Raw genomic sequence first — 23,174 nt, 5'->3', positions numbered from 1 at the left:
TTAGCATTTGAGGATCTGGGATACCTCAAGGACCCACAAGATAAGAGAGTCGAATTTGCTTTAAAGAAGGCCTGGTCTTCAGCTGGAGCTAACTTTAGGCCTGCGGCAGCTACGACTTGTGTTTCAAGAGTATTAGCCCTTTGGGTAAAGAAGGTTCAGGAAAATGTTGAGAGGGGGGCATCTAAAAAAGAAATTTTAGAATCATTAGAGGTTGTAGCCAAGGCTACAGATTATATTACGGATGCTGCAGCAGAAAATATTAGAGTAAATGCTAGAACAAGTGCATTAATTAATACGGCCAGACGTAATCTCTGGATAAAAAACTGGGATGGAAGTCAGGCCTCCAAAGCTAGGGTGTGTAATATACCTTTTGATGGAGAACTGCTGTTCGGAGCCCAGCTAGATGAAATATTGGAGAGAACTTCCGATAGGAAGAAAGGGTTTCCAAAGAAAAAGAAGTTTATTCAGAACAAAAGATTTTTCAGGAGAAACAGGCAGGATAATAGGGATAAGTTTCAACAGAGAAAGAAACCCTGGGCCATTAATAAGGAAGGAGCGAAAAGGAATTTTCTTTTTCGTAACACAGACAATAAAGAAAAAAAGTGACGCCAAAGGAAGAGTTGGGGGTCGGCTAATGCAGTATTATTCCCAATGGTCAAAAATAACAAAAAACGATTTCATTCTCAATCTGGTAAGACAGGGATACAAAATTCAGTTTCAATCATTTCCAAGAAAAAGATTTGTGGCGACTCCTCTTCCAAGAGACAAGGAAAGGAGATTCGCGTTGGTAAACAGCATAGAGAATATGGTGAAGGAAGAGGTAGTGGTCCCTGTTCCAAAGAGTCAGGAACACAAAGGATTTTACTCGACGATTTTCCTGGTACGAAAACCGACGGGGAAGTTCAGGTTAATACTCAATCTAAAGCCTTTAAATCCCTTTGTATCTTATCTAAGATTCAGGATGGAATCGATTTTTTCTGTAAGAAACTTACTGACCCCAGGATGTGTAATGACAAATATCGACCTAAGGGATGCATACTGGCACATCCCAGTAAGAGACTCGTCCCAGAAATTCCTAAGATTTGCGGTAAAGAAAAAGAAACTAGTTCAGCACTTTCAATTCAAGGTCCTACCGTTTGGAATATCGTCAGCTCCCCGAATATTTTCAAAAGTAATGGGAGAGGTAATAAAAGACTTTCACACAAAGGGGATTCTAGTCATCCCTTATCTGGACGACCTTCTGATTGTGGCAGAGTCGAACAAACAGGCAGAGGATCACACAGAGACGGTTCTAGAGCAGTTACAGAATCTGGGATGGATCATAAACTGGGACAAGTCGGTTCTTCAACCAACATCAAGAATACAATTTCTAGGAGTCTTGATAGACTCACAGACACAGAGACTTTATCTGACGGAAGAAAAAGTATTAAAGACAAAAAGAATTATAGTAGATTGCAAGGCAGATCCAACCATGTCAATAAGAGAAATCATGAAGGTATTAGGATTTCTAACATCAACTTCTCCAGCTGTTCAGTGGGCTCTAATGCACACGAGAAACCTACAGTTCTGGATGATGGAGAACTGGAGCAAGAAACAGGAGGATCTAGAGAAGACATTAACGTTACCGGAACTAGTTCTAAAGTCACTAGAATGGTGGTTGACAGAGAAGGTCCTCACAGAGGGAAGATTATGGAGTTATCCCACACAGAAGGTGGTGACTACAGATGCAAGCCTACTAGGATGGGGTGCACATTTAGAGGGAAGAATTCTTCAGGGTCTTTGGACAAGAACAGTAAGAAACCAGTCCTCAAATTACAGGGAACTAAGAGCAATAAAAGAATCTCTGATGCAGTCATTACATCTATTAAGGGGACAGCATGTTCAGATCAGGACAGACAATACCACAGCTGTGGCATACATAAATCGTCAGGGAGGAACGAGATCAGAAAAGCTTCTAGAGCTCTCGATGGAAATATTGATGTTAGCAGAAGAGAATCTCCTATCGTTATCAGCAATTCATCTAAAGGGATCTTTGAACAACATGGCGGATTTTCTAAGCAGACACAGACTATCGAATACAGAGTTGGAGATATCAAACAGGATATTCAGAGTATTAGTCAGGAAGTGGGGTCGTCCTCAAATAGACCTATTCGCGAACAGACAAAACACAAAATGCAAAAGATTTTATTCACTGAATCCCAGAGAGGGGGCAGAGGCAGTGGATGCACTGAGCCAGAAATGGGTATTCAACAAGGCGTATGCATTTCCTCCGATTCAGTTAATACCTCGGGTGTTACAGAAGTTGATACAGTCAAGGACTACGGTGATCATGATAACACCAGACTGGCCAAGAAGTTGGTATCCAATACTTCTAAAGATGAGATTGGACGGTCCATGGAGGATTCCACAAAAGGAATCAGTGATCTTGAAGTCAAGAAGAGGCCCAGGTTGCATTCCAAATCTAAACCTGTCCGCTTGGCTTCTGAGAGGTCTCCTCTGAGAAAAAGGGGTCTTTCAGAGAGAGTAATTACGACAATATTAGACTGTAGAAAGAATATAACTCGTAAGATATATCTAAAATATTGGAAGACGTTCAATATGTGGCAGAAACAGTCAGGGTTTTCAGGTGATACTATTCCTATGGTTTTGGAATTTCTGCAGGATGGAATGGAGAAGAACTTAGCCCTTAGTACTATGAAGGTCCAAGTGGCGGCATTGTCAACATTTTTAGATGTTAAGTTAGCAGAGGATCCTCTTATCATTCAATTTTTTAGATCTATAGAGAGGAAGAGACCATTGGTTGTTAGGAAGATCCCTACCTGGGATTTATCCTTAGTCTTGGGGGTGTTGAAGAAAGAGCCCTTTGAACCATTGTCAGATATATCATTGAAGTTATTAACAATGAAAACGATATTCTTAATAGCAATTACGTCAGCCAGAAGAGTAAGTGGGATGGAGGCTTTATGTTGCGATGAACCATTCTGCACTATCTACAATGATAAGGTGATTCTGAAGACATGTGAAGAATTTCTACCGAAAGTATCTACGAGGTTTCACAGATCTCAGGAGATTACGTTACCTTCTTATAATACAGAACCATCATTGGATGTCAGAAGATGTTTGATAAATTATTTAGAAGCAGTGGCAGATATTAGAAGGTCTAGAGCTTTATTTATAAATACTATAGGGGCTTCTAAGGGCATGAAGATGTCTAAAAGAACAATAGCAAAGTGGATAAGATTATGTATAGAGGAGGCTTATAAGTTGACAGGGTCAAACTTATCAGGGGTTGTAAGAGCCCATTCTACTAGGGCAACAGCTACGTCATGGGCCTACAGAGCGGGCGCTACGCCGGAGGAAATCTGTAGAGCAGCTACGTGGTCAAGCCTTGGCACCTTCTCAAGACATTACAGGGTGAATCTGATGTCTGCAAGACAGCAATCCTTTGGAAGAAAAGTTCTGCAGGCAGCTAACCCACCCTAAATGGTAAGATTCTTGCCCATCTTCTCATGGTGGACCTGTCCTGGAGGTTACTGGAAAAACCCTATGTTAGTTACCTGGTAACTTCATTTTTAGTAACCTCCAGGACAGGTCCGTAACCCACCCTACTTAAGGGATATGTATGTATATATGTATGTATATATATATATGTATGTATGGGTATGTGTATATATGTATATATATGTTTATATTAATGATAATAATATGAATGACACCCTTGGTGTTACCTAAAGAACAGTTCTTGTGTTATACTGGCGAGTGAGGGTGTCTGATAAAATTTATAGAGTACTCAATTGGACGTTTCCTGTTCCTGGGAGGAGCCTATGTCGTCTCATGGTGGACCTGTCCTGGAGGTTACTAAAAATGAAGTTACCAGGTAACTAACATAGGGTTTACAGCTGTTTCCAACTGCTCAAAAAAAGCATGCAGCTGCTACATCACCTACCAGCAGTAAAAATGTCACCGTGTGGTAAATGTCGGAATGTAAATCAGGGATTTAAAAGATTTTACAATTAGCAAACACTGTCTAAATCATTTATACATAATTATTGTAAAAATGAAGCACTTTTTTGGTTCCATTATTTTCACTGGAATTCCTCTTTAATGTTTACCTGTAGTATACCTGGGTCTTGGGCAAGGGAGTAGGTGCATACCTCGATTCTGCTTGGATTTTCAGCTACATTTATAGCTGTAAATTAATAATGGTTGGCTGAAAATCAGGGCTGAGGAGGAAGTACAAAAATCATCAGACTGAAACTCCTCAGTTTATGTAACCATCAACTCCAGGGACCTAAAATTTCTCTGACTTCACAGCCCTTCCAACTCTGACTCCTCACTTTAAGAAATTGCCGATTCCAAGGCAGCAACGGCGAACGATATGGGGACGAGTGATGGAACCCCCGGCACTGTTTCCCTAGTGTATAAATGTGCATGTATGTGTGTACAGTGGTTTGCAAAAGTATTCAGCACCGTTGAAGTTTTCCACATTTTGTCATATTGCTGCCATAAACATGAATCAATTTTATTGGAATTCCACGTGAAAGACCAATACAAAGTGGAGTACACGTGAGAAGTGGAACGAAAATCATACATGATTCCAAACATTTTTTACAAATCAATAACTGCAAAGTGGGGTGTGCGTAATTATTCAGCCCCGTTTGGTCTAAGTGCAGTCAGTTGCCCATAGACATTGCCTGATGAGTGCTAATGACTAAATTGAGTGCACCAGTGTGTAGTCTAATGTCAGGACAAGTATAGCTGCTCTGTGACAGCCTCAGAGGTTGTCTAAGGGCCCGTTTCCACTATTGCGAATCCGCATGCGTTGCCCGCATGCAGATTCGCACAGCCAATACAAGTGAATGGGACTGTTTCCACTTGTCAGTTTTGCTGTGCGTTTTTCTGCACGGCAGAGCCCTCAGAATTCGCTTGCGCGTGGAATGCAGGCGAATCGCACGCAATGTATTTAATAGGGAAATCGCATGCGTTTTACCCATGCATTTTTTTGCTGCGAATTCACATGCGATATTTCGCATAGGTACCCATGTTAATTCACACAGGCAGTGACATGGTTAAAATCGCATTACCCTAACCTATGCGAAATCGCGGCAAAAAACGCATGCGGAATCGCACCCACATGCGATTTTGCCTGCGGGGATTCGCCGGCGATTCCGCAACGCAATAGTGGAAACGGGCCCTAAGAGAATACTGGGAGCAACAACACCATGAAGTCCAAAGAACACACCAGACAGGTCAGGGATAAAGTTATTGAGAAATTTAAAGCAGGCTTAGGCTACAAAAAGATTTCCAAAGCCTTGAACTTCCCACAGAGCACTGTTCAAGCGATCATTCAGAAAAGGAAGGAGTATGGCACAACTGTAAACCTACCAAGACGAGGCCGTCCACCTAAACTCACAGACCGAACAAGGAGAGCGCTGATCAGAAATGCAGTCAAGAGGCCCATGGTGACTCTGGACGAGCTACAGAGATCTACAGCTCAGGTGGGGGAATCTGTCCATAGGACAACTATTAGTTGTGCACTGCACAAAGTTGGCCTTTATGGAAGAGTGGCAAGAAGAAAGCCATTGTTAACAGAAAAGCATAAGGGCTCTTTCACATCAGAGCTTGCGTTGGAGATACGTTTTGTTGTACGCGTTTTAATGCGTTTTGATATGCGTTGCACTGCAGTGAGTGTGCGTTTTTAATCCGTTTTCAATGCGTTACAGGACATAGGAAAACGCAGATAATTTTTTTTTTCTTTTAGTTTTCAACTTTCTACATTGTTACTCTGTTGCATTCTGGGACTGATTGCCTGCGTTAACGGATTAAAAACGCGCATAGTGTGCGTTTTACATTGACTAACATTGTAACGCATAAAGCTAGCGTTGGCCAAAAAACTGCGCCTGGGTGCAGTGGAACGCAACGCACAAAAAGGCTGCGTTATATGTGAAAGCTAAAATGAAAGTCTATGGACTTTCATTTCACCTTGGGTAACGCAAACTTTATCCTTTGCGTTGAAACGCAGAAAATCTGCCCTAATGTGAAAGAGCCCTTAAGAAGTCCCGTTTGCAGTTTGCCACGAGCCATGTGGGAGACACAGCAAACATGTGGAAGAAGGTGCTCTGGTCAGATGAGACCAAAATTGAACTTTTTGGCCAAAATGCAAAACGCTATGTGTGGCAGAAAACTAACACTGCACATCACTCTGAACACACTATCCCCACTGTCAAATATGGTGATGGCAGCATCATGCTCTGGGGGTGCTTCTCTTCAGCAGGGACAGGGAAGCTGGTCAGAGTTGATGGGAAGATGGATGGAGCCAAATACAGGGCAATCTTGGAAGAAAACCTTGGAGTCTGCAAAAGACTTGAGACTGGGGCGGAGGTTCACCTTGCAGCAGGACAACGACCCTAAACATAAATCCAGGGCAATAATGGAATGGTTTAAAACAAAACATATCCATGTGTTAGAATGGCCCAGCCAAAGTCCAGATCTGAATCCAATCGAGAATCTATGGTAAGATCTGAAAACTGCTGTTCACAAATGCTGTCCATCTAATGTGACTGAGCTGGAGCTGTTTTGCAAAGAAGAATGGGCAAGGATTTCAGTCTCTAGATGTGCAAAGCTGGTAGAGACATACCCTAAAAGACTGGCAGCTGTAATTGCAGCAAAAGGTGGTTCTACAAAGTATTGACTCAGGGGGCCGAATAATTACGCACATCCCACTTTGCAGTTATTTATTTGTAAAAAATGTTTGGAATCATGTATGAGTTTCGTTCCACTTCTCACATGTACACCACTTTGTATTGGTCTTTCACGTGAAATTCCAATAAAATTGATTCATGTTTGTGGTAGTAATGTGACAAAATGTGGCAAACTTCAAAGGGGCCGAGTACTTTTGACAACCACTGTAATTATACATTACCTGTCTTGTGTCGCGATGCCTGTCCATCTTCTGAATCTGCCGCTCTGCCATTAGTGGTATACACACCGCCGGTGGTGCTAATGTGAGAGAGGTGGATTTGGAAGACGGATGGGCACTCCAACACAGGACAGGTAATGTATAACTGCAAAAATGTACATGCACATTTATACACTAGGGGGCAGCAGCAAGGCGGTGGACTAGACCGATTCCCGAGAGTTTTGATGCTAAAATCGATCGGGAATCGGCCTGGGGTGTATGAGCAACTGACAGATCGCTCTCTAATCAGATTCGATCAGAGAGATTTCTCTTGATCGAATCTGCCCATCATTGCCTGATGTATGGCTACCTTAAAAGGGACCTGAACTCTTGCATGGGACAGAAGGGGAACCTAGAGAAATGCACCCTGTATGTATTTAGAGAGTTTAGCCTTTCTGACTCCCCCTCATCTGTGACTAATCACAAGTTTTAATTTGATCCCTTGGCTGTATTAGCTGCCTGCTTCAGTAATATTTTATATTACTTTAAAGGTTATTATGCTTCTGCATATCGTTTAGAGCTGAGAGGAAGTTCTAAGTTCAGGTCCACTTTAAGCTGGTTGATTCAACATGATATCAGCCACTTTTCATCAGTTGGGCAGACTGGAATACACGCGATTCTCTCTCGATGCGATAGTCATTGCATTGAATGGATCGTACAGTCAGATCGCTAGATGTGTGGCCAGGTTACAAGCCCCAGCATGTTTCACTGGCCTGGACATGCTGGGACTTGCTATTGTGCAACATCTGTGTGTCATAGGCTGCCTGTGCTGGATTTGCTCTCCTGTTAGGAGTGCTTTGGTTTCTCTATGTAGTCTTTGTAGGCGGAGAGGTAACATGAGCATTGTCCTCTGCTGATTGTATGGGCATTTTTTAAAGCTGACCTGAACTCAGAACTTCCTCTCTGCTCTAAAAGATAATCAACAGCATAATAACCTTTAAACAAAAAAATGTATTTGTTACAGCTGATATAAATCTGCAGTGTGTCTACTTACTGCTTTCATGGAAGCAGACATATTGTTAACCTCCTGTGCTTTCAGATTAGCTTTTCTGCCATCTCTGCTGTGGCAGTCAGCTGACAGGGGAGAGATAAAATTACATTTGTGATTAGACACAAAGGGGAACTGGACAGGCTAAACTCTCTAAATACATACAGGGTGCATTTCTCTGTTTCCCTTCTGTCCTGTGCAAGAGTTCAGGTCCTCTTTAAACCCAGCAGATTATGACCGATTCACGTTTAGCCTTTGATTAGAATATTGCCAGATAGCGATATCAAAGGCATTGGTTGCATAATGGCCGTCCCCATGCTTATTGGCTGATATCGGATTTGTAATTGCAGTATCTGTGTGCGCAGTGCTGCAACCCGAGCATGTTTCCTCAGCACACACAGGGTGGATCTGGTAATGGCATGCCTTTCTGATTATTTACAGCTCGCAAATGGCTAACTCAATCACAAGTTAAAGCGAAGGATGATAATAATAAAATGCAGCAGTTACACTCTGATATCAAGGTGTGGAAGGGTTTATTGGTTTATATTGGTTAGACAGGAAATGTGCAGGGAGAAAACAAATACAATTCTTAAAGTGCACCTGTAGTCTACCAAAGGAGAGAGAGAGAAAAAAGCTAGATAGTAATACCTGGTAGGCACCATTTCTGTCAGATAGATGGCTCGATAGATCATTTCCGATAGTTCCGATCTGATTTCCATTCGATTTTGCTGATTTTTTTTTTTGATTTTTTTTTTTTTTTTGCTTTAGAGGGACAGTGCCAGGGGTTCAATTTCTCGCCCCCATAATCGCACGCCATTAGCGCCTCTCACACGATTAAGCATGTCGGTCCTACATCTTGCATTATGTCAGATCGATACATGCAACCTATTTCGGCACGATTGTAATAATCAAATCGGATAGGTCGATCGGGCGCCAAGTCGCCTGATGTATGGCCACAGTGAGACGGTAAAGCTAAAGGGATGCCAGATTTCTCAATCATAACGCCAGGCCTGGTAACCCAGGCTTAGCACTTCCTGGCAAGAAATCTCTGCAGGATCTTGCATTATCACTTCCAGAGCAGAAGCGGATGGGAATCTGCAGTAAATCTGCCAATACCATACTATTGTGTTTCTTCTTCTCCTCGGAGGGAGTTGTGCAATAATGACAAGTTTACTTACAATGTTGAAAGAATGTCGCTGTGCACGTCTGTACGTAACCCTCCATTGCAGTAACTCATGTGACACTAGGTGACCTCATTACTCAGTCTGCCGTTACTGGCACTGAGTCACATGACACACGTGATGTCACTACTGATGTGTGTTCCCATAATGAGAGATGTTTTATTTCATTACTCTCTGTGGGGTGATGATGATCACGCGGTCCCCCGAAGGTGGAAGCCATGCGTGTAAATCTGTTCAAGAGATAGTCACGCTCGCTGCAGCTTTCACAATACACACACTGTTCACAGTCTGTGTGCAAAATACCCGGAAAGTACTGAAAGGAAGTAAATCCATGCCTTGCGGGGGTAGAGGGCACAGGTATGTGTGCAAGTTATACATACCACTACCGTTGTGCCCATTCTAGTTAGTAGGAGAGAAAAATCATCACTCTAGTAATTAAGGGGATGTGGCAAATTTCCCTGCTGAGAGTTTTCCAACAGCGCCAAGTATTAGGTAAGATAGTGGAAGGAGTCCTCCCGCAGCACAGAGTATATCAGGAGAGGAGAGTTAGATACAGTGGCTTACAAAAGCATTCGGCCCCCTTAAAGTTTTCCACATTTTGTCACATTACTGCCACAAACCTGAATCAATTTTATTGGAATTCCACGTGAAAGACCAATACAAAGTGGTGTACACATGGGAAGTGGAACGAAAATCATACATGATTCTAAACATTAAAAAAAACAAACTGCAAAGTGGGGTGTGCATAATTATTCAGCCCCCTGAGTCAATACTTTGTAGAACCACCTTTTGCTGCAATTACAGCTGCCAGTCTTTTAGGCTGCTTTCACAGTGGGAGGTTACAGGCGCACGTTGGTGCAGCCTGTAACGCAGCCCACCGCACAGTAATGAAAAATCAATGGGCTGTTCACAGTGCCCATGTTGCATTACATTGTAACACAAGACATCAAGACAACGTACTGCATGCAGTACTTTATACGCGGCTAAGCCGTGTTAGACTGCTTGCACATGCTCAGTAATGTTGGGGAGGAGGGGAGAGCAGCCAGGCACATGGCTAATTAATATTCACTGCACTTTGTGACGTGTGCAGTGTTTACTTCCTGGAGCGGCGATTGGCTGGCGGGACCACGTGATGCCGCATGCGTTCAAGAGTACGTATCACGGACGTCAGAGTGAGCTGCACAACGCGTCTCGCTCTGACGTCCACATCCAACACCACCAGGCATTGCGTTAGGGGCACGTTATGCAACCATAACGTCCCCTAAAACGCAACGACCTGGTGGGAAAGTAGCCTTAGGGTATGTCTCTACCAGCTTTGCACATCTAGAGACTGAAATCTTTGCCCATTCTTCTTTGCAAAAGAGCTCCAGCTCAGTCAGATTAGATGGACAGCATTTGTGAACAGCAGTTTTCAGATCTTGCCACAGATTCTCGATTGGATTTAGATCTGGACTTTGACTGGGCCATTCTAACACATGGATATGTTTTGTTTTAAACCATTCCATTGTTGCCCTGGCTTTATGTTTAGGGTCGTTGTCCTGCTGGAAGGGGAACCCCTGCCCCAGTCTCAAGTCTTTTGCAGACTCCAAGAGGTTTTCTTCCAAGATTGCCCTGTATTTGGCTCCATCCATCTTCCCATCAACTCTGACCAGCTTCCCTGTTGAAGAGAAGCACCCCCAGAGCCTGATGCTGCCACCATCATATTTGACAGTGGGGATGGTATGTTCAGAGTGATGTGCAGTGTTAGTTTTCTGCCACACGTAACGTTTTGCATTTTGGCCAAAACGTTCCATTTTGGTTTCATCTGACCAGAGCACCTTCTTCCACACGTTTGCTGTGTCCCCCATATGGCTTGTGGCAAACTGCAAACGGGACTTCTTATGCTTTTCTGTTAACAATGGCTTTCTTCTTGCCACTCTTCCATAAAGGCCAACTTTGTGCAGTGCACAACTAATAGTTGTCCTACGGACAGATTCCCCCACCTGAGCTGTAGATGTCTGCAGCTTGTCCAGAGTCACCATGGGCCTCTTGACTGCATTTCTGATCAGTGCTCTCCTTATTGGGCCTGTGAGTTTAGGTGGATGGCCTTGTCTTGGTAGGTTTACAGCTGTAAGCTGTATTTGTACTGACATTAGATTACACACACAGGTGCACTCTATTTAGTCATTAGCACTCATCAGGCAATGTCTATGGGCAACTGACTGCACTCAGACCAACGGGGGCTGAATAATTATGCACGCCCCACTTTGCAGTTATTTTTTTTTTGTAAATGTTTGAAATCATGTATATTGGGTCCACTTCTCACGTGTACACCACTTTGTATTGGTCTTTCACGTGGAATTCCAATAAAATTGATTCAGGTTTGTGGCAGTAATGTGAAAAAATGTGGAAAACTTCAAGGGGGCCGAATACTTTTGCAAACCACTGTAGAGGAAGGAGCAGAGTCCTCCAGCAGCACAGAGTATATCAGGTGAGGAGAGTTAGAGGAAGGAGCAGAGTCCTCCAGCAGCACAGAGTATATCAGGAGAGGAGAGTTAGATAGAGGAAGGAGCAGAGTCCTCCAGCAGCACAGAGTATATCAGGAGAGGAGAGTTAGAGGAAGGAGCAGAGTCCTCCAGCAGCACAGAGTATATCAGGAGAGGAGGGTTGGATAGAGGAAGGAGCAGAGTCCTCCAGCAGCACAGAGTATATCAGGAGATGAGGGTTGGATAGTGAAAGGAGCAGAGTTCTCTAGCAGCACAGAGTATATCAGGAGAAAGAGAGGAAGGAGCAGAGTCCTCCAGCAGAGTATATCAAGAGAGAAGAGTTCTCCCGCAGCAGCAATCTCTCTCCCCGCTTCAAATCCCAGCCAGGTCAACATCTGCAAGGAGTTTGTATGTTCTCCCCATGTCTGTGTGGGTTTCCTCCAGGCATTCCGGCACTCCTACGATACATATACTATACGATACATACATAGACATATGACTATGGTAGGGAGTAGATTGTGCCAAGACAATACACTCTGTACAGCGCTGGGTAAGATGTTGGCGCTATATAAATACTAAAATAAATAAATGATGGGAGTATTCACTTACTGTAGTACATATGTGAACAAGTTTCTGTAAGAAACCACATGGTAGCAGTTCTAGGGAACCTGAAATGAGAGTAATATGGAGCCTACCAGTTTCATTCTATTATAAAAAAAAAACGCTGGTTCTCTGGCTGTCCTGCTGACCTTTTGCCTTTAGTTGTGTTTGAGTCATAAGCATGTGCAGCCAGAGGAGTCACAGCATCTGATCTGCTGCTCATTCTGGGCCAGTGACTTATAGTATTAAAGGCGGAGCATTAGCACAGTAGCCGGGCAACTGGCATTGTTTATAATAGAATGAAGGCAGCAGCCTCCATATTCCTCTCAGTTTGGGGTTTCTGTAAGTTTTGCTTGGCATGTCTGCGTTCAGCCATGTTTCTGACTTTGCAGTGCTTTCTCTTTCAGACGATCTGGTGTTGTACGTGGCCCTGATTTCATGCGATATACTGTCACCAAGGCTAAGTGACGCTCTTGTCGTCCTTGTACCATGAGATAAAATCTGCAGCTCCATATGCTGTGCTCGCTGGGTCTTTCCTGACAGCCCTGGGACATGATCATATCTCAATCCTGAGGATGGAAGGGGGCAGCAAGAGTCTTGTGCAAAACTTTGTATGCCGGAAGCTTACCAAGAAAGGCTTCAACCCTCACTGTTGCACTGATATTCAGCCTGAGATAGTTGCTAATGGCACCTCCCCCGCAGATCAAGCCGAGCCCAGCCCACGAGGAAGCGTGCCGACAGCTGTGGCAGAAAACGTGCTGCAGGCTCTGCTGGATGCATCAGAAGAATTTGAACTGCGATATCGCCGTGCTTTTAGTGACCTGACATGCCAGCTGCACATCACCCCAGACACAGCTTACCAAAGCTTTGAACAGGTGGTGCAAGAACTGTTCAGAGACGGCATAAACTGGGGGCGTATTGTGGCTTTCTTCTCCTTTGGGGGGGCGCTGTGTGTTGAGAGCGCCGATAAGGAAATGGAGGAACTGCTGCCTAGGATTATTCAGTGGATGGCAACCTATTTGGATTCCTTTTTAGAACCCTGGATACAAACTAATGGAAGCTGGGTAAGCCTTTGGGGCAAGGTGGGGTATGGAAGATGGGTGGGGCTTTGTGGTAATGTGCGGAATATAGGGGGTGGAAGATGAGTGGAGCTTTGGGGTAAGCTGTTGAATATGGGGTATGGAAAATGTATGGGGCTTTGAAAATTCTATTGACATGATTTACTGAAGCATTTTGCTTACAGTAAACCTGTTGGGAACAAGTTCTGTTTTACATTTTAGTTACCTGGAGTGGTAGGGGAGGAAGCAGGCAGCAGAAGTTGCTGAGGATCTAGGAGTTAGAGAAGCAGGCATTTATTATTTTTTGTATAAAACACATTTTCCTTGTGTTTAATTATCCAACAATGATTTTGTATTTAAATGCATGTACAAACTGTGCCTGAACTTGGCTGTAATGGTTAAGTTTTAAAGGCTGACTATACATATTCCCCTAAAAGTCTTAGCTTAGTACATTGCAATGCATTACACTCTACTCATCCTATGAACGTTATTATGGTTACTACAGTTTAGTGAATATACTACGAGGATACTAACTGTTGAGCCAGAGCCCTATGCTGGCCGGTAACTGTGATGTCACTTCCTGCCTGCCCAAACAAGCTCGAAAGCCAAGGGGCTTTAGAATCGAATTGTATTTCCTGACACTTAAAACCATCTAGCTTTCCCATTGGTTGTAGCCTTGGCACTAATATGAGTGCTATAAAAAGTTATGCAGACCCAGAACCACCAGGCCTGTGTGTAGCATCCTAAAACAAACCGAATCCCCTCCACTACTCTTTCATTTTGCTTTTGTAAAACTAAAGGCTAGTTTTTCTCCCCTTGCCTGGGATAGAACACCCCTAATGCAAGCAGTAAACCCCCGGGGTTTTCCAGAGGGAAGTACCACGCCAGCCTGCCGCAGGGTTATTTCTGCAGGTGGGAAACCTTGCCATTCACTCGGTTGTCATTGAAGCTTTTCTGCCTTAATAAGACTGCAACAAATATTCCTTTTGCCAGGGAGGTGGCAGTGCCATTCCTCTGTGTACTGTAACAAACTGGTAATATGTTGACTCAGTGAGAAAGCCCTGGGCGGTGATCACATGACCACATCCCTCAGCTCCTCTCAAGATATACCTGTACATTAACTGTGCTTTATATCAGATGGAGAGAGCTGAGCTGTCTCTATATACAAGCGGTTTAGTGCTGGGCTGGAGAGAGTGCAGCAGTCTCTATACAGGGGGTTTAGTTCCGGGCTGGAGAGAGTGCAGCAGTCTCTATACAGGGGGTTTAGTTCTGGGCTGGAGAGAGTGCAGCAGTCTCTATACAGGCAGTTTAGGTCTGGGCTGGAGATAGTGCAGCTGTCTCTATACAGGGGGTTTAGTTCTGGGCTGGAAAGTGCAGCTGTTTCTATAAAGGTTTAGTTCTGGGCTGGAGAGAGTGCAGCAGTCTCTATACAGGGGGTTTCGTTCTGGGCTGGAGAGAGTGCAGCAGTCTCTACACAGGGGGTTTCGTTCTGGGCTGGAGAGAGTGCAGCAGTCTCTATACAGGCGGTTTAGTTCTGGGCTGTAGAGAGTGTAGCTGTCTCCTATACAGGCGGTTTAGTTGTGGGTTGGAGAGAGTGCAGCTGTCTCTATACAGATGGTTTAGTTCTGGGCTGGAGAGAGTGCAGCAGTCTCTATACAGGCGGTTTCGTTCTGGGCTGGAAAGTGCAGCTGTTTCTATACAGGTTTAGTTCTGGGCTGGAGAGAGTGCAGTAGTCTCGATACAGGTTTAGTTCTGGGCTGGAGAGAGTGCAGTAGTCTCTATACAGGCGGTTTAGTTCTGAGCTGGAAAGTGCAGCTGTTGCTATACAGGTTTAGTTCTGGGCTGGAGAGAGTGCAGCTGTCTCTATACAGATGGTTTAGTTCTGGGCTGGAGAGAGTGCAGCAGTCTCTATACAGGCGGTTTAGTTCCGGGCTGGAGAGAGTGCAGCAGTCTCTATGCAGGGGGTTTAGTTCTGGGCTGGAGAGAGCGTAGCTGTCTCTATACAAGTGGTTAATCCTGTCTGCATGATCACATGACTACTGTTGATGACAATTGTGCAATGGCAGCCTCTTGCTAGGCCAGAAAGGGGCAGGCACAGTGTCAGACTCCAGCTGAAGCATCTTGGACTTGGACAGGCGTTTGGTATTGCTGTACTTAGAGTGACCCCGGAATAGACTCGGACAACATAATCTGGAAATAGGATGATAAAAATACATAATCGGAGGTTAGAAGCAGTGCAGACCACAAGACAAGGCCATTTTTGTCCCAGAAATATGCACAGGAAAAGGAACATTATTGTTGCTAAGATTGTGAGAAGGGCATTCCATCCTCCGCCCATTGCAAAGAGGAAGTCCCTCCCCTTTAGATTTTAAAGAAACCGTCAGGCAATGTAAGAAAAATGACAGCTACTTACCTGGTGTTTCCTCCAGCCCTGGAAGGCGATGTGTCCCTCGCAGCAGCTCTGCTCCAGGGCAGCCCCCCAGAGTCCCCTCCTTAGCAGCTGGCAACCCAGTGAGGTTGGCGACCTCTGCAAATGTGCGATTGTGCTCATGTGGCCAGTAGCATTGTGCGCAGGTGCAGCAATACTGCACCAGCACGCAAAGCTCACGGCCACGTGAGCACGATCGCACATTCGCAGAGGCTGCTAAAGAGAAGACCCCGGAAGAGCGGCCTGGAGAGGAGCTGCAGCAAGGGATACGTAGGCTTCCAGGGGCTGGAGGAAGCCCCAGGTAAGTAGATCTCATTTTTAGCTGATTCTCTTGTAAAGTATTCGTTACTGATCTGGCTGAACCATGACCCAGCTCCTGGGTAGAGATGGTCCATGGGATGCAAATAATTTCGAGTTGATGCAGCATTATGCTAATTTATGCAGATTGAAAATGAACCAATCAAAACCTGCTGAAGTACAATTCCATTGGTCTGTTTACATCTCATTGATCATCCCTACTCCTGGATGTTTATGGAAGAGTGGTGAGCTGTGGTTTCTCTCCTATCTTTACTGACAATTTGGCATGCCTAGGAGCTATTTTTTATTTCTCATTTTATATAGTGGTGTAGCAGTAGGGGATGCAGAGGTTAGGACTGCACCAGGACCCCTGGACCTGAGGGCCCGCATGAGTCTCCCCCTGGTCACCGCATTAGCTCTTTATTGGTGCTGTAGCAGTAATTATAATTTCAGTTTGGAATAATGCTAAATGTTGATGTACCATACTTTTCCAATGCTTACCCCTCTCTGGTACTGTAGCTGTCCGGATAAAGTCTGTTTAGGTCCTGGAAGTTGTGATTAGTACACAAACAGTGCTGTTGCTTTTTTGTTTTTATTCCAAAAACTAAATGGGACTTTCTGGGTAGGATAGAGTGATGGCCACCATGGGCCAAGACCCTCCATTCCACCAGATGTACGCAGTGATGTCACATCCTGTCTACACAAAGCTGCTTCATAGGCCAGGAAGTGTGGCTTCTGGTGGTGGGGTGGCTGTGATAGGAAGGATATGGCTGTGTAGTTTGAAGCTCATCTCCTGTAGTAGCAGAAACCCCAACCCTAGTCTGTCTATCTTGATTTTTGGGCAGACAGGATGTGACGAACACTGCCATTCCAGTGCAGGAGACTTGGGCGCAGCAGTGAGTAAGTTCAACGCCGTCAGAAGATGGAGCTGAAGTTGCTTATAAAACACTATAATTCGGCCTCCAGCAATTGCTGGAATCCGAATTATTTCAATCCCGGCCATCCATGGCGGCCTGGAGGGGGAATAGTATTTAAAATCAATGGGAATTTGTGCAGGAGCAGGATAAGCCATACAGGCTGTATCCTGCGCCCAAGTCTCCTGTGCCGATTCCTCTCGTACACGGTTGTGATGTCACAATTGTTTACAAAAGCCAGTGTTGGTCGCAGTGACCAGATCTCTGTATGTAACCCACAAGAATTATCATATGGTAAATAAGGCTTAAAGAGGAACTGTAACCAAGGTTTGAACTGTATCCCAACCAGTAGCTGATCAGTATCCCATTACCAAGAGAAATTATACTTACCTGTTCTCAAATAGATCATCAGGGGGCTCTGAGTGGCTGATATTGTGGGAGGCCCCTCCCACAGTGATGTCAGCACCTAGGTACTGACATCAAACTGTGGGAGTCTTGTTGCATTGTGGGAAATAACAGCTGTTTCCAACTGCCAAAAAAGCAGTATATCCTTCCACAGACATCACCTGCCAGCAACCCAAAGTTGTCCAATAGGTTAGAAAAGATGTATGTAAATAGGCTTGCGATACTTGAGGCATGAAGGTATAGGAGCCTATGAGGTACAGTATTCACACACAGCGGCTTATCTGCTTCATGATTTAGTTGTGCTTTTACTCCTGCGTATATACTCATGTGACAAAAGTCGCCCATCGGGGATCAGACCCAAGGCGCTCGGGTGACATCGCTGGGCTGGGCTTCAGACGTGAGCCAGCAGGGTAGCTGGCGACACGCTGTGTCGCTATGTGGGGGGGGGGGGGGGGGGGTGAGTTGGTCCACCGGGCAGATCTCTTGGAGGAGTCGGTGGTCGTGATCCTCTGTACACTTATTTGACTATCAGCTGACATGGTCGTTATCTGCTTCTTCAACCAACTTTAGTCAAGCGTGTACGAGCCACAAACTGTTAACAGATTGTGTACACTGTGTGTTACAATGGCCATCTTCATCAATCAGCTGTGCTGTACATGTCAATAGTAACTACTGTGCTTCATAGGCTGCAGCACTGGGGAGATGCCCTGACTTGTACCCATGTATGGATGTCAGGGGAAGGGAGGAGCGTCTGATGGTTAGATTACTCATATACACAGCATTCCTTTACCTTCATGCATTAAGTATTTCAAGCCCATTTATATACCCCCCCCCTTCTTTCCCTCCCCTAAAAGTAAGGATAGCCCAAAACTAAGGATGGCCCGCAAACCCCCTCCCCCCCATCATCACCTTCCTGTGTGGGGGTGGGGTGCGCCATGTGCCACTTCCATTTGTCTCTCCTTAAACAGCCCCTCCCATTCAGGTCAGTGTTAGAAACTATGACACTTGGCTTGTGATATTGTTTTGGGGGTGGAGGGGGATTCATGCACTATAGTGGTCACTGTCCTAGAGACAAGGGCAGTATATGAACAATGGGGATAAGTCTGTTAATCCTCTTAAGGGGGTACTAAAGGGTCATTTTAAGGCAAAATTGAACAAAACCGCGCAAGAATTTTGGGTGCACCATGCGCCACCATCCGCTGTGATGTGAAGTACGGCTATATCGGCGCTCAGACAGTAATTTGGGTGCTGTCAATCGAAGAAGCCCAAATTACCCTCTCATCTTTGACTAATCACAACTAAAATTTGATCACTCAGCTTTGTCAGCTGGCTGCTTCGGCAGAGCAGCTAATTTGTATACACAGGATGTTAGCCCTATGTCTGCTTCTAGGAAAGCAGGAAGTAGACACATTGCAGATTTATTGCAGGATTTGAATCAGCTGTAACAAAGAAATGTTTTTTCTGTAAAGGTTATTATGCTGTTGCTTATATTTTCGAGCAGAGAGGAAGTTCTGAGTTCAGGTCCGCTTTAAACAGTCGGGTCATTGGTTGATCTTTCATACTAAAGCATATTCCCTCGCCGTCTCCATTGGCCGTACCGTCACACACTGTACCGTCACAAGCCAATCAGAGGCTCTGCTACAATGCTTGATGACATTTCTTTGGATATGGTAAATTGAGAAGCGTTTCCTCTGAATGTTCTGTTCTCTAGCCCTATCTATTTACTAATAGCCTGCGGTTCCACTTTGAATGCAGGTCACAGGGTAAGTAAATCAGTAAGCAGGTTGCACAATGCGTTGAGTCAATCTAACTTTGTATTCCCAGGCAGCCCTGTGCCTGTTGCTAAGGCCGTGTCCCCAGTGGAGTTGAATAGTCGAAAAGCTATGTCAGGAATGCCATTGTCTACTCACCTCCTGGTTTAGGCACTCCTGAGGATGTTACAGGGATCTTCTAGGAGCGCCCGGCGGCTTACAGGCCAACCTCGCCCTAAACTAATGTCCCAGCTCTCTGTGGCTGCTGGCAATAGTGAGTTACACCCTGGCGTCTTATCACTTGCACTGAGGTTACACAAGTGTGTTCTCACCAGTGAAACCATCTCTACGTAAGACCGCAACGTGGAACTCACGGATGAGGTGAGAATGCATTTCAGGTGTTCGGTTAAAGGACCACTATCGCAAAAAAATGTAAATTTTAAAATGCGTGTAAACGCATACAAATAAGAGTATAGAGAGAGGAGGCTAAGCCAGCACTGCAGTTAGGGTTCTTTATTGTGATAAGGCACTTATAGTTTAATGGCAGCCAGGTGTCAAGGCAGGTTAAGTGGGCGCCAGGTCTGTGTCCCCCTGCGGACGTCCGTTTCGCGCTAACAGCGCTTGTTCACCGCAATACAAATAAGAAGTTTCTTCCAGAGTAAAACGAGCTATAAATTACTTTCCTGCTATGCTGCTGTCACTTCACAGTAGTCGATAGAAACCTGACAGAACTGACAGGTTATGGACTAGTGTAGTTCATTAATCTACAAACTTGGCTCTCCAGCTGTTAAGGAACTACAAGTCCCACAATGCATTACGGGAGTCTGACAGCCACAGTCATGGTTCATTAAGGCAAATGCATTGTGGGACTTGTAGTTCCTTAACAGCTGGAGAGCCAAGTTTGCAGATCACTGGTGTAGTTCATCTCTTCATGGAGGATTCTCAGTATGTATTTCTGTACAAAAGCAGGATCTATACAAAGATGCCTCCTCCACCAACCCATTGCACACTATTATGACATTTGAACTGAGCAACTGCCATTCACTAAGTGCTTTTGAAAATAAAGTAAAGCCTGACATCAGGAAGTGAACTCTTTGACCCGGAAATGAATAAATATAATGTATTTATCCATAAAAGCGTTTGGGAAATCGCAATACAAAGCGCTTTTTCAAGCACTTAGCGATTTCCCTATACCTTGCACTGAGCAAAAATGCTCAGAAAATGGTATATGTAGCGCGTTTGCGGTTTTAATAAAATTGAAATGCTCACATATGAACACTGTCATAGGAAATCATTATATGAGCGCTGTTAGAACGATTTCTAAAATCGCCAGCACTTAAAAACGAAAATGCGCATAGTGTGAACAAGCCCTTAAAGTCGGTGTAAATGTGAAAGTCTTGGTTAAAGCTTCGTACACTCGTACAATGCACGTGGCCGATCCGATCCCTCGTGCGACATTGCTAGGCTTTCAGCCTAGTGATGCGTCTGTAGAGAATCAGCCTCAACCTGTCGCCTGAGGGTCTGCAGGGCAGGAAGGCTGATCCTATAGCCTAGAATATTATATGGCCACTGCATACAATGCATATAGAGGGCTTACATAGTGTCTGGCCGCCAGTCAGCAGGGCGCAGGGCAAATGGCGGCTCTCCCTGCTGCCACTGAATCACCAGGCGGCGTTAAATACTATCCCCCCTCTGAGTTGTAGCAACTCGGAGGGAGATGTAATTTGAGGACCGGCGATCACTGGATCCCTGAATTACTCTTGCACGGGGTGCACAGTATAACATTAGTGCTTTGACGATGCCCAGCTTTGGCGCTAAAGCAACTTCTTTGGGCCTCTGGATACTAATGAGGCATCCCCTGTCTCCTTACGCCAGCTGATCCAGCACTGGCAGCCCGGAGCACAAGCAGAAAATAATATTTACTTTTGCCTGCAGGCGCAGTATCGGCTTTCTGCTCAGGCTCCAGCGGAAATAGCTAAGCCTGATCGGGCCTGCTGTACTGTGCAGACACAGCCGCTTTGCAAGTGCGCAGTAAAGCGGACCCAATCAGGGCTCGCCTATACCCGCCAGAGCCTGAGGGAGAGCCGCTAGTGTGTATGCACGCACGTCAGACCAGCGGATCTTCGGGAGTCCCTGCGCTGGATCCCCTCTGGTGAGGACGGGGTAAGCCTCTGTAGGATTCCCTGGCTTCCCCCTCCCGAAGGGGCAATTTTTTTCCCCTTCAGGTACACTTAAAATACAGCCGAATGTCAGCGTTTGTACCGTAACACCAGGCGTGCCAGCGTTTGACAAGTGGCATAGAACCGTAATGTGTCTGAGCACAGATGTCGCCGTACTCCATGGTGACTCCATGTGTGGGCCGCCAGTCCAGCGCGGGTACCGGGCAGTAACCAGCCCACGGCCGATGCAGGAGAGCGGCTGACAGGCGGTGAATTTGCTGCCTGTATGAAAGAGGCCTTACATCGGTTGTTCGTGCTGATTACTGCAGAAAAAAAGCTAAAAACCCCAATGTAGTGTGACTAAAGCCTGAGCCTCGTAGCTACTCCTCTGTCGCTGTTTACAGGCCGTATACGCCGCTTTATCTCCAGGACATTCCATCCAAGGGAGTGACGTCTGTTGCTTGTTACGCTCTTGTTGTTTTATAAGATGGAATTTCACACTTCCCAGGATTCCCAGTACATTTAAAATGGACCATTGGTGAAAAACAGAGAGCCTGCAATGTAAGGCTCTCTATTACTACTGCACAGCTCGGCGAGTGGTAGGGTTAGTCACTTACAGTTGGGTACAGGCCTCCGCAACACAGGTGAGGGTGGCCAGAGAGCTTCATTACAATTTATGGAGATCCTAAGAAGAAAAAAAAAAACCCTGAAGATTTGACTTGGGTTCACTTTGCAGGCAACACTGAAAGGGTTAAGCCTTGGTGTTTCCTGTATGGGGAGAGCTGCCTAGGCAGAGCTCTCTGGCACACTATTCACTGCTGCTAAGAACTAATTAGACTCTTTGGCCAGAGACCCACTAGAAGAGCTTTTCTGAGCGCTTTTTAATTTGAAACGCTCTTGCTAATGTAATGCTATGGGTATGATCCCACTTGAGCAATGTGATTTTATAAAAATCCCCCATAGCATTGCATTAGCTTAGCAAGAGCTTTTTCAAATCACTAGCACTTAGAAAGCGCTCCTAGTGGGTTTCTGACCTTTGTTCTGCCTGAACAAACACAGAACACAGAGCAGTGATATTTCTTCAGCAGCAATATGTGGAATAAAAACGTTTCATTGTGTGCTGTGCAAAGTTTGGATCCGCAGTAATGGAGAACCTTACATTGCAGGCGTATTATTTCACTATTTGTCCTCTTTAAAATACCATTCTAGAGTGATGCAGAACCATTATATTCAGTGAGTGTGTCTCCAGTCACAGGCCCATAGAGCTCTCTCTGTGCTCAGGCTGAGCTCACTACACCTACCATGACACGTAATGGTTTTCATTAGATGGCGTGATCTCTTCTTGAAAACTGCAGTACATGTGGTTTGTGTAATGGTCTGTGACCCTCCCTACTCCTTCCTTGGTTTCTGTAGGAGCAGGTCAGTGCAAAGCACAATACACTATCTTATGTGAGCCCATGTTACGAAGCAGGGAATTTGGACGCACGCACCCTCTGTTAATTTGAGCACCGCCGTAGGCCGCAAGGTTAATTATGCATATAGTGGCAGCTTCCAGTGTATTTAGTTTGAATTTGAATTGGAGGCTAGAGTTAGGATATTATATTGCTAAACTCCGTCTACCATCAACGGTAGGAGCCAGTGGCACATGGACTAATGCTGGGAACACACATTACATTTTTTAGACGCGTATGTCATGTCCGATGTTACTCTCGATCGTTTTACCGCTCGAATTCTAATAGAAGTGAATGGAAAAAGATAACAAAAACGAGCGGAAGATAAGAGAATCGAATGGAAAATCGAGCGAAAAAACGATTGAGCAGAGAATTGAACTTATCGTGTGCTCCCAGCATAACAGTGGGCACACACACGCACACCTATACACACACGCACACCTATACACACACGCACACCTATACACACACACGCACACCTATACACACACACGCACACCTATACACACACACGCACAC

General features: G+C 45.1%; 1 protein-coding gene across 2 annotated transcripts in view; it reads left to right on the top strand.

Annotated features, from left to right (window-relative positions):
- BCL2L1 (BCL2 like 1) overlaps window positions 1-23,174 on the top strand; it is a 36,337-nt gene that overhangs the window by 7,051 nt on the left and 6,112 nt on the right. For both annotated transcript variants that reach the window (XM_068261917.1, XM_068261918.1), the window contains one exon: window positions 12,600-13,256. In XM_068261917.1, coding sequence (XP_068118018.1) covers window positions 12,768-13,256 — 489 coding nt within the window. In that variant the 5' untranslated portion in view covers window positions 12,600-12,767. The remainder of the gene's footprint in view (window positions 1-12,599; window positions 13,257-23,174) is intronic.

Source organism: Hyperolius riggenbachi, chromosome 12, assembly GCF_040937935.1.
Source record: "Hyperolius riggenbachi isolate aHypRig1 chromosome 12, aHypRig1.pri, whole genome shotgun sequence".
Taxonomy (NCBI): Eukaryota; Metazoa; Chordata; class Amphibia; order Anura; family Hyperoliidae; genus Hyperolius; species Hyperolius riggenbachi.
This window is presented reverse-complemented; position numbering and strand designations above follow the sequence as displayed.